Source organism: Sciurus vulgaris (assembly GCF_902686455.1).
Source record: "Sciurus vulgaris genome assembly, chromosome: 11".
Lineage (NCBI taxonomy): Eukaryota > Metazoa > Chordata > Mammalia > Rodentia > Sciuridae > Sciurus > Sciurus vulgaris.
Window position 1 is genome coordinate 129,960,510 of NC_136472.1, and position 13,299 is coordinate 129,973,808.

Here is a 13,299-nt window from a genome sequence, read left to right on the forward strand (position 1 = left end):
CCACAGGAGACATACCACAGAATTCCATTTATATAAAGTTCAAGAATGGAGGAAAGTACTATGTGGTGTCAAAAATCACAAAAGTAGTTCCCCCTGCGGAAGAAGGAAGGAGGCTCGCTGGAAGGAGGTTGAGGGTACCTCTTGGGCCCAACAATGTTCTATTTCTTGAGCCAGAGTGTAGTTACATGAGTATATTTTCTTTGTAAAATGATTTGTTTACTTTTCCATATACTTCTTCACACACACTTCAATATAAAATTTTGAAAAAAGAAAAAGAAGTGGAATAAACCCCCAACAGCTTCTCTTGGGTTAGTGGGCTTTCTTTTCTTTCTTTCTTTTTCTTTTTCTTTTTTTTTTGTGAAAATTGCTACTACTTTTAATCACTTTACACAAAGTTTTACTGCATTGAGTGTGCATAATGATATATTCCTACAAAAAGAGAAAAAGTAGCTGATTCTATTGCTGGTTAAATTCCTCCATTCATGGCTTCAGTAAAGCCATGCAGTTGGTTGTGAGAAAATATTTATTCAGTGAATGTGCTTACAGTCATAGAGTTTTAATATAAAGACAGACCTTATGAGATCATGTAATTCAACTGGTTGCTCTTGCAAATGAGGAAAGTAAGACTCAGAAAGAAGTAGCAATTTGCCACGGTCACAGAGTAGTATTTTATTACTCTTTCTATTGTATAATTCTTCCATAACTACATGTAAAAAGTAGGGAAGTGTTTGTAATATGATAAAGAAATAGAAGAAAAAGAAAAAAGCAACCAAGATAGCACATGCACAAATCAATTATAAGATTACTGCAATACAGATTAAAATGTATCATTATACATGCACCCTTAACTAAATGTTCACTGTACATAATATGCTCAATAAATATTATCAAATGGAAAAATACTGCAATGATATACTGAGTCCACTCACTGATATAATGAGTCCACTGATCCAATAAAATGTTACAAAAAGTCTGATTTGCACAAGTGAGGAAGTGATTTTTCGTAATAACCAGTATTAGGAAAAGATACTAATATGCTGCATCCATCAGTATTTTGTATCACATATTATAGTACCAAATAAAATTGAAAAGGAGACAGAAGCAAAGAAAGCAATCACACATGACACAAAAACAGTCACCACAAAAATGCTAAAATATTTGCAGGTCAAAAAAAGAGAGCAAGACTGAGTCTTAACATATACTAAGTAATTTGGGAAGCTAATTTTTCAAGATCAATGGAAAATTTATTATTAAAGTCATATGGCCTTCTATAAGGAGTGTAAATCATATAGTTAACAGACCTCAATTCCTGGCTTTCTGTAGTGAGGAGGGCAAGAAGTGACCAAGCGAGTACCTGGTTGTCATCCCCCCCATGAAATTTACTGTGATGCTTTATGTTCTGCAACAGGAGCTGGTCCAGGCACTCTAGAGCCTTCTCCTGCACAGTGCTCTCACAGTCCATCACCACTGGGATGACCCCCATCAGCCAGGTTTTCTGGATCAGGACACATCTAGGTTGGGCCTAAGGATCGAAATATTACATATTAGAAGGTCTGATGGTATTAAAAGTCTAAATACAAGTCAGTGAAGTTGTGATAAACATTTTGAGAGATGTGCTAAAATCACACCCATGATTGCAAACAGTGCATAAAGTGATAAAAGAATCAACACTCAAAAGATACACGAAAACGAAGTTCAATCTCCAGCTTATTATAAACCAGTATATACTGAAATTTTAAACTTGTACATTAAATTCATTATTTTATTATTACTAATAAAGCAGTATTTTTTTGGCCATTCAAAACCATGAGCAAATATTTTATACCAAGGAATAATTAGAATAACTGCTGAAGAAAAAATTCAAAATATGCATTGCTTAATGACTTCTCTCATGAAATAAATAAATAAACATGGTTTTAAACTCCTGAACAGACAATTAGTTGGCAGAAAAAAATTTTAGATGGTAGTAGAGGATCTGCTCTTCTAGCAGTATCATCTACATACATTTTAATTGATAAAAATTAATCTCAGCCTCTAGCTTAACCAAATTCATCTTGAACTCTCTTTTCCTATCTGAGATTTAAGATGAACCTAAGAAAAGGCATTAACATGATTCAGCTGTAATTCCCAATTATACTTAATAGGAAGCATAGTCTATCATATATAATTGAAAGACTGAACAATTACCTTTTCTTCTCTCTTATTCTATATAGTTCTATAGTTGACCTGAAGTTTCTATGGATCCACTATACATTTATCAACAGGTAATTATTATGTAAAATTACTGTGTTTTGTTGTTTGCTTGTTTCGTGCTGGGGACTGAACCCAGGGGCCTTCAATATGCAAAATATATGCTCTACTACTGAGCTATATCCCCAACACTAGAATTACTTTTAATGTAAAATACCATGGCATTAGATACATAAGGCTTTGCCTCTCACCATAAGAAGTTCAGTAAGAGATTGTAGGGCCTGCTTCCGGACAGATACTGCAGGGTCCCGACAGTGGTCCTGTAAAATTGACAAGTCCTCCTCCATACCCAAGATGTCACAGTGTTTCAAAATATTCACTAATACCTGAAGACATATAAGCAATAAAAAGTGATGCCTACATAGCAGAAGTACAGAAAAACCGAAGACAAACCAGATACTTCAAATATGTGGTTCTTAACATTTTGAGAGTCTTGTACTCATTCCTGTTCCCTACAGTGTCACGACTTTTCAATCTGATGAAAACTAAGCCCCTCTCCAGAGACAATTTTTTTATATTAATAAAAAGCATTTAAAAATTATAATCATTTTCACAAAACTATGGAAATTCATCCATAGTTCCCAGATTAAGAATCTAAACAAAACAAATTAGATATAAACTTTATGATTTTTTAAAAGCCAACAACCAATAGGAAAACTTAAAAGCAGATATTTCTTCTAGTTCATTTGTACAATTAATATATAACTATATCAGGGTCCACTATGAAAAATCAAGTTAAGTAATAAATATGGCCTTGAAATTTTAAAAATATTGCCTTGCATTTCCAAGATTTTAGTGCTTACAAAGAGAGTATTTTTTTTTTTTTAAATGTGTAGAAAAATTCCCACCTGGACTGCAGACTTCCTGACATTTGTCTTCTCATCCCTGATTCTCTTTCTCAACATTGCCATAACACATCTTTCTGTTGAGGGAACACCAAAAATTAATCCCAAGGAATACAGGATGATAGCTAACATTCTGGCACACAATTTGGAGAAAATACACTCCTCCTAAAGAACATCTAATTAAGCTTATTTTAAATCCTAGGAAACCACAGTATTATGAAAAGGTATTGAAAAAGAAGAAAATTTAAATAATTAGGTATTCTCTATAAAAAGTATTAATTCTGGAATATTAAAAAAATTGATTTTAGAACCTGGAAACTACCTTTAAAATTTTGAAATGAATTACTTAGCTCTTCTATTTTGTTTAGCTGTAAACAGAGTTATGTAACCCGTAGTCTTATTTGAAAAAACGTGATGAGATAATATATAACAGTAGCTTTAAACTTTTCACGTTTAAATTGCTAAGGACTCCAAAAAACTTTTTATAATGTGGATTATAAATTTTAATTATAAATTTAAATTAAGAAATTTAAATTAAGAATTATAAAAACAAACTAAAATGGGTTTTTTGGGGGGTACTGGGGATTTAACCCAGGGCACTTTACCACTGAGCTATATTCCCAGTCCTTTTTTATTTTTTTATTTTGAGACAGGGTCTTGCTAAGTTGCCTTGAACTTGCAATCCTCCTGCCTTAACCTCCTGAATTGCTGGGAGGTGTGTGTCACTGTGCCTGAACTTTAAAATTTGTTTTAAAATAGTACAACATGTTACTATACATGGCATTTTTAAAATGAAAAATGACTATATTTTCCAAACTAAAACAAAGACAAAAAAAGAAAAGAGTGGCACTATTTTACATTTTTGTAAAGTCTTTAATGCCTGGTTTAGTAAAAACCAGCTGGATTCTCATTTCTGTTTCTGTCATGATTTCACACTTCTCAGGACCTCAGGAAAACTCCAATTTACACTTGTAAGAAAATCATGGTGTGGAAAGTAAACGATGTCTTGATATTATTATGAACACGGTATTCATATCAAGGACCTATGGAAGAGGCTTAGTTATTCCTTGGGGCCCCCAAACCACACTTCGCGAACTGCTGATATATAAGAAGGCACCTTAAAAAAATAAAATATAGAATCAAAAACAATGAAACCAAAAGTTGGTTCTTTGAAAAGATCAACAAAAGTACGAACTTTTAGCAAGACTGATAAAGAAAATGAGATTCAAACTGCTAAAATCAGTACTAAAAGTGAGGAATATGACTACCAATTTTACATTAATAAAAACTATTAAAAAGAATAGTACTATTTTATGCCAACAAGTAAACTAAATGAAATAGACATATTTCTAGAAAGTTATAAGCTACAAAACTGACTTAAAAAACAGAAAACTTGAATATGCCTATAACAAGTAAAGAGACTGAATTGGTCATCAAAAAATTTCATAACCCATGTATACAAAAGCCAAGAAACAGATGGTTTTACTATAGAAATCTACCAAATGATAAAAACGAAAACTGATCTTTCACAAGCTCTTCAAAAGGCAGAAGAGAAGAACATACCTCCCCACCTCATACTAGGCCAGTACTGCTAAGACAGCAAAACCAGACAAAGACTTCTCAAGAAAACAACAGATTAATATCCCTTATAAAGAAGATCCAAAATGGTGGACTAGAGGGAGGCTGCATTCCTTGTCTCTCCCTAACTCCAGATTCAAGCGGAGAAAACACTGTTTCTCTACAAGGCAGTTCTCCCCTACCACCGATCCCCTGCTGTTTACCCACTTTCTTCCATTGCAATCACATGCTGTCTGCTAGCACATCGCCTGCCTTTTGAGTGCAGATCGCTCACTGACTGCCACCTATCATCTGCCACTTGACGGTTTGCCTGACTCTTGGCTGCCCATTAACCACATTTCATCCACCCACCCACCATCCGACAAGATAGGGCCTGGGAAGCTGGAACCCAGGTCCATCAGATTGCAGCTGGGTCTGGCAAGCCAGTGGAAAGTCAGAGACTAGGGACAGTTCCTTGAGGGGAACACAGGTTGAAGAAAACTAGAGAAAACTGGGCTCTCTCCAGCTCAGTAAGTCCTTAAGTGCACAGGGACAGAAGGGGCCAGCTACAACAGGTGGGAAGACTATAAGAGGGTGAGAGGGCATCTTGCTATTGGTTCACACACCCAACCAGTCCAGCACCCACTGGACTGGAGCTAATATCAAACTTCTGACAACCCTACCAATGCATCAGTTTATTGAGGAATGAGATATGTAAATAGTATATTAGAGTTTCACTGTGTATTCTTATATTTTTACATTTTTAAAGAATCTGTATACATATACTTCTCTCTCACCTGCCTGTCTCCCTGGACTCTCCTTCTCACTTCTCTCATGCTAACAGTGGACCTCTATTGATCCCTCCCTCACTCTTACTATAAATATCTATCCCTATCTTCTCTCCTTCATCAAAACCACATCTTACACCACTTCTGTTCCCTCACTGTCCATCACCCCCTTTGAAATGATAAAGCTTGTTAGCAAACATGTGTTCATACTGTAGACAATAATTGAACACATCATTCCTGTTTATTGTGACAAAACTATAAATGCCTTAAAAGGAGTCGTTTGGTTTGAGTTGGCATATTATTTGCATTGGGTGCTGTTAATATTGGTCTCCCTCTTAAAGGGTGAGGTACTGGAAGCCTTCACAGACACTACAAGACTACAGGGTAGAATCTGTATTGCCTCAGCTCTGTACTGCTAGATGAGAAGACACACAAACAACATGGGAAAAAAAAAGGGGGGGGGGCGGGGACAAAGTGCCTCAAACAAGCCAAGATGCTCCAACACTAAAATCCATAGGCAACACAGTAGAAGAAATGTCAGAGAAGGAGTTTAGAAAATACATAATTAGATTGATCTTTGAAATAAAAGATGGTATTGGAGAGAAAATACAGGAAGTGCCTCTTTTAAAAAAGAGGCAGAGATTATAAAAAGGAATCAAGGAGAATCCTTGAAATGAGGGAAACAATTAACCAAATTAAAAATTCAATGGAAAGTATCACCAACAGACTAGACCACTTGGAAGACAGAATCTTAGACAATGAAGATAAAATACATACTCTTTTTGTTTGTTATTTCCACAATCCCACAATGCTGGGGACATGAACCCAGGCCTCCAGCATGCAAGTCAGGCATTCTACATGATGTGCTATATTGCCAGCACAAAATATATACTCTTGAAAATAAAGTCAACTGCACAGAGAAAATGGTAAGAAACCATGAATAGAACTTTCAAGAAATATTGGAAAATATGAAAATTTAAGATTTATGGGAATAGATGAAGGCATGGAGATACAAACCAAAGGAATGCACACTCTTTTCAAAGACATGTCGGAAAACTTCCCAAATCTAAAGAATGAAATGAAAAATCAATTACAAGAGGCTTACAAGACCCCAAAAATACAAAATTACAGCAGACCCACAACAAGGCACATTATAATGAGAATGACTGACATACAGAATAAAGATAGGATTTTAAAGGCCGTGAGAAAAAAAAATCAAATTACATATAGGGGCAACCAATCCGGACCTCAGTTGATTTCTCAGTCCAGACCCTCAACATCAGGAGGTCCTGGAATAACATGTATCAAACTCTGAAAGAAAATGGATGCCAACTGAGAATTTTATATCCGGCAAAATTAAGTGCCAGATTTAAAGATGAAATAAAAACCTTCCATGATAAATAAAAGATAAAAGAATTCACAACTAGAAAGCCTGCACTGTAGAACATTGTCAGCAAAATATTCTATGAGAAACATGAAAAAAAAAAAAAAAAAAGGAAAACCAGCAAAGGGAGGAGAAACTAAGTCAAGTTAAAAACGAAAATGACCAGGAACACAAATTATATCTCAATAATAACCCTGAATGTTAATGGTCTAAACTCATCAATCAAAAGACACAGACTGGCAGACTGGATTAAAAAAAGACCCAAAAATATACTGTCTTCAAGAGACTCACATTCTAGGAAAAGACATCCACAGACTGAAGGTGAAAAGTTGAGAAAAAACATCACCTGCGTGAACTGTGTTAACAAGCAGGGGTTTCCATCCTCATATCAGACTTCAAAGTTAGTCAGAAAGGAAAAAGAAGGACACTTCATACTGCTTAAGGGAATCATACACCAACAAGATATATCAATTGTAAATATATATGCTCCAAACAATGCAGCATCTATACACATCAAACCAACCCTTCTCAATTTCAAGAATCAAATAGAAAACAACACAATAATACTGGATGACTTTAACACACTTCTCTAACCATTGGATAGATCTTCCAAACAAAAACTAACAAAGAAACTATAGAATTAAGTAATAGAATCATTTAACAGATATATATAGAGTATTTCATCCATCATTAAGCGAATACACTTTCTTCTCAGCAGCACATGGATCCTCCTCTTAAACAGACCATATGTTATGCCACAAAGCAACTCTCAGCAAATACGAAAAAAAAAAAAAAAAAATAGAAATATTACCACCCTACATTCTATCAGATCACAACAGAATGAGACTAGAAATCAGTGATAAAAAACAGAAGTTACTCCAACACCTGGAGAATAAGTAGCATGCTACTGAATGATGAATGGATATAAGAAGAAATCAAGGAGGAAATAGAATACTTAAGAGGTAAATGAGAACACCAATACAACATATCAAATTCTCTGGGACACTATGAAGGCAGTGATAAGAGGAAAGTTCACTGCACTGAGCTCATACATTAACAGAATCAAAAAATCAACAAATAAATGACCTAAGATTATATCTCAAAGCCCTAGAAAAAGGAGAACAAATCAACACCAAACGTAGCAGAAGACGGGGAATAATCAAAATCTGAGCTGCAATCAATGAAATTGAAACAAAGGAAACAATTCAAAAAATTGACAAAACAAAAAGTTGGTTCTTTGAAAAAAATAAATAAAACTGATAAACCCTTAGCCACACTAACAATGAGAAAAAGAAAATTCAAATTACTAAAATTTGCGACGAAAAAGGAAATACCAAAATGGACACTACTGAAATACAGAAGACACTTAGAAACTATTTTGGAAATTTATATTCAAATAAAATAGAAAAACTCGAAGATATCAAATTTCTAGAGACATATGATCTACACAAACTGATGCAGGAGGACATACACAATTTAAACAGATCAATTTCGAGCAATGAAACAGAAGATGCCATCAAAAGCCTCCCAACCAAGAAAAGCCCAGGACCAGACGGATTCTCAGCCGAGTTCTACAAGACCTTCAAAGAGAATTAACACCAACACTCCTCAAAGTATTCCATGAACTAGGAAAGGAGGGAACCCTTCCTAACTCATTTTATGTGGCTAGTATCACCCTGATACCAAAACCAGACAAAGACACATCAAGGAAAGAAAACTGCAGACAAATATCCCTGATGAACACAGATACAAAAATTCTCAATAAAATTTTGGCAAATCACATGCAAAAATATATTAAAAAGATAGTGCACCACGATCAAGTGGGGTTCACCCCCCAGGGATGAAAGGTTGGCTCAACAAATGGAAATCAATAAATGTAATACATCACATCAATCGACTTAAAGACAAGAATCTCATGTTTCAATAGGCTCATAAAAAGCACTTGACAAAATACAGCACCTCTTCATGTTCAAAACAGTAGAAAACCAAGGGATAGTAGGGATACCTCAACATTGCAAAAGCTATCAAAGGCCAACATTCTAAATGAAGAAAAATTTAAAGTATTCCCTCTAAAAACTGGAACAAGACAGGGATGCCCTCTTTCACCACAGCTATTCAACAAAGTCCTTGAAACTAGTCAGAGCAACTAAAGGGATACAAATAGGAAAAGAAGAATTCCAACTATAACTATTTGCCGATGTAATGATTCTATATTTAGAGGATCCAAAAAAATTCCACCAGAAAACTTCTAGAACTAATAAAAGAATTCAGCAAAGTAGCAGGATATAAAATCAATACCCACAAATCAAATGCATTTCTATACATAAGCAACGAATCCACTGCAAGAGAAATGAGGAAAACTACCCCATTCACAATAGCCTCAAAAAAAAAAAAAAAAACTTGGGACTCAATCTAACCAAGGAGGTGAAAGACCTCTACAACTAAAACTACAGAACAGTAAAGAAAGAATTTGAAGAAGCCCTTAGAAAATGGAAAGATTTCCCATGCTCTTGGATAGGCAGAATTAATATTGTCAAAATGGCCATACTACTAAAAATGCTATACAGATTCAGTGCAATTCTTATTAAAATTCAGATGACATTCATCATAGAACTAGAAAAAGCAATCATGAAATTTATTTGGAAAAATAAGAGACCCAGAATAGCCAAAGTAATCCTTAGCAGGAAGAGTGAGGCAGGAGGCATCACACTACCAGACCTTAAACTATATTACAGAGCAACAGTAATAAAAATGGCATGGTATTGGCACCAAAACAGACATGTAGCCAATGGTGCAAAATAGAGGACACAGAGACAAACCCACATAAATACAGCTATTTCATACTAGACAAAGGTACCAAAAATATACATTAGAGAAAAGATTGCCTATTCAACAGATGGTACTGGAAAAACTGGAAATCCATATGTAAGAAAATGAAATTCAATCTCTCTCTCTCATCCTGCACAAAAATCAAATCAAAATGGATCAAAGACCCAAATAATTAGACATCCAAAGTTCAAGAATTAGGGTACTTATCACAGTAAGATGGCAAACTCCCCAAACTGATCTATCTATCAATCACTTTGAAAATATAAGATGGCATATTTTGTAGAAATTGATAGTTGATCCTAAATTTTGTATGGAAATATGACGGACCCCTAAGTATCAAAACTATTTTGAAAAACAACAAATATGTAGAACTCATATTTCCTGATTTCAAGAGTTATTACTGAAGGAAACCAGAATGTTACCCTAATGACTCTTTGAAAGAAAAACTTTTGAGATAAAGGTAATTAAGCAAGCCTGGTGTGGTGGTGCATGCCTGTAATTCCAGGGGCTCAGGATGAGGAGGAAGGAGGATTTTGAGTTCAAAGTTGGCCTCAACAGTGAGGTGCTAAGCAGCTCAGGGAGACCCTGTCTCTAAATAAAATACAAAATAGAGCTGGGGATGTGGGTCAGTGGTTGAGTACCCCTGAGTTCAGACGCCAGTTTAAAAAAAAAAAAAAAAAAATGAAAAACAAAAAAAGCATTAAGAAGAGGAAAACCTTTTTATCCTTCCCATTTTGTACATGAAGGAAGGATATAAACTTTCTTCTACTGGAAACAACTCTGGATTCTTATAGCACACAGACAGCACCAAAGGAATCTGCAAAGGAACTTAAAACTGCCTTTTTTCCCCCTCACTGTATTTTCCTACAAACGTGTTGTTTGTTGTTGAAGAGGTTAGATGAGTAGAGTTTAAGGCACTGCTTTGATGTACTTCGACTTAAAATTTCTCCCCCCACCATGATATACACTGCATATATTAATAAATGAGTTTTTCTCATCAATCTATCTTTTGTTACAGAAGTTCATTCCAACTAAGAAATCATGAGGATTGAGGAAAAGGATATTTACATGCAAAGAATGAACCAATATTAGACCATATGCAAAAATTAACTCAAAATGATCAAAGACCTAAATATGAGAGCTAAAATTATAAAATTTTTAGAAGAAAAGAGGAGTAAATCTTTATGACCTTTGATTAGGAATTTTTTTTTTTTTTTTTTTTTTTTAGCTGTGACATGCAAAGCACAAGAAAAAAGAAATAAATTGAATTTCAAAATTCAAATGTTTTACCCTTCAAATAACACTATGAAGTGAAAACAACCCACAGAAAGGAAAAAGAACATTTAAAAATCTAGGTGTGGTGGCACATTCCTGTAATCCCAGTAACTCAGGAGGCTAATGCAGAACTATAAAATCGATAATCTCAGCAACCTAGCAAGATTCTGTCTCATAAAACACTAAAAAGCTAGGGATGTAGCTCAGTGGAAATGCATCCCGAGTTCAATCCCTAAGGGGAAAAAAAAAAAAAAAAAAAACCCACATATTTGATAAGGGTCTTGGGTTCAGAATATATAAAAGAAACTGTTATAAGTCAAAAATCAAAAGAAAACTCCGCTAAAAATTTAGCAACAGACATTTCTCCAAAGAAGACATACAAATAACAAGTACTTGAAAATTTGCTAAACACCCAGTCATTAGGGAAATGTTAAATCAAAACCACAGTGATATATCACTTCACACCCACTAAGATGGCTAAAATAAAAAGGATAGACACGACAAATGTTGGTAAGGATATGGAGAAATAGAAATTGTCACACGTTGCTCACTGCAATTATAAAACGGTATAGCTACTACAGAAAAGTTTGGTGTTTCCTCAAAATGTTGAACGTAAGTACAACATGACCCAGTAGTTCCACTTCAGTGTGGAACTTGTATAAGAAGGTTCACAGCACCTGTAACTCTATATCATGTACAATCAGCCAAATGAGAAGTTACACTCCATTTATGTATGATGTGTCAAAATGCATTCTACTGTCATGTAACTAATTAGAACAAATTAAAAAAAAAAGAATGTTCACAGCACAGTAACTTGTTAAGTGAATTCTGGAATGACATAAGTAAAACTGACAAGACAGCAAAAATGAACAGAACAAAAAAAGAAAGAAGATCAGGTATTATTTATCTTTTCCCCTTCTTTGTGGTGACTTTTCCCCAAACACAAATGTAATTGCTACTGAACTTTCCCTAGTAACTGGTTCTTTTTTGGCCAGCAATCCCAAGAGTTTGCAACATTAATTTTTTTTTTTTTTTTGGTGGGGGGTGGGTACCAGGAATTGAAGTCAGGGGCACTTGACCACTGAGCCACATTCCCAGCCCTATTTTTTATTTTATTTAAAGACAGGATTTCACTGAATTGCTTAGCACCTCACTGTTCCTGAGTTTGGCTTTGAACTCGCCATACTCCTGACTCAGCCTCCCTAGTAGCTAGGATTACAGGCGTGCAGCACCACACAACATTTAGTTTTAAAGAGAAATTAAAATATTTGCTAATATTCTCTGTAGTGTTACAGTACACTAGGGTTTAGTCCATGATACCTAGGAAATACCTTATTCTTTATTTTAAAGTGAAATACAGTATAGTAGAAAGACTTCAATTAAAGATAAAATAGAGATTATTTTACTTTTAAGGAACGTGTTTTAATTCTTAAGGGTTAATTAATCAGAAAAAAATAAAAAGTTTTTAGTATTACCCATTTGATGATGATAAAATCTGACATACCCCTAGATCCAACTACTTCACCACTATTGTCTATATTGATCTCCCCTGAGGGTTCAGAAGGGTTAAACATCTGTCTCTGGTAGGACAAAGCTAGAAAAAAGAAAGATAGTAGTCAAGGTAAAAATCTGTCACATTTTCAATAGTATCAGTAAGACATGTTCCTCATTTAAGTTACTAAGTTATTTCTTCTTTGATAAAGAAGTAAAATACAACGGCAAAATAAGTAAATATGGTGGCAGAAAAAAAAACATTTAAATGTTTAGCAAGTCTTTAAAACAATCATGATTTTTTGAAAATATAGTGATACATTACCCGATGAATTTTTCAGTAAGGTACCAGGGTGAATCCCTATTCCTGAAACTATCGGACCTAAAAAATAAGCAGATATATAAGAGAGAACAGTGTCATGAACCCTATGTAAGGATCTACAGATGAATCAAAGTCAAGATGATCAGACCTACAGAAAAAGCGACAGATTCTAAATAGCTGACAATAATGTCTCCTAGAAGGGAACATATGGCCCTATAATGCCAATGCCCCACACTGCAAAGTGACTGTAAAGGCAGACAACAACCGCACCTCTAAAACATATGAAATTCTTTACAAAGAACTTTCAATGAATCAGGCCTCCCTGTTTAAAAAGTCATTTGAAGCTGGAGGTATAGAAGAGTGGCAGAGCACATGTTTTTAGCAAGTGCAAGGCCCTGGATTCCATCCCAATACCCCTACCCAAAATAAATATAATGAAAATAATTTGTAAGAGTGAAAATTAATCATATCAGATTCCTTATTTTTGCCACAAGAATGATCCTCTTGCAGTCCATTTCTTGATTTTTTTTCTCCCGTTTTTATGGTGCTTTGATTTGA

General features: G+C 34.7%; 1 protein-coding gene across 1 annotated transcript in view; it reads right to left on the bottom strand.

Annotated features, from left to right (window-relative positions):
- The window catches only part of NCAPD3 (non-SMC condensin II complex subunit D3), a 57,775-nt gene that overhangs the window by 38,559 nt on the left and 5,917 nt on the right, over positions 1 to 13,299 (bottom strand). The window contains 5 exon segments of the mRNA XM_079102108.1: positions 1,302 to 1,522; positions 2,442 to 2,576; positions 3,099 to 3,172; positions 12,433 to 12,522; positions 12,745 to 12,801. Coding sequence (XP_078958234.1) covers positions 1,302 to 1,522; positions 2,442 to 2,576; positions 3,099 to 3,172; positions 12,433 to 12,522; positions 12,745 to 12,801 — 577 coding nt within the window.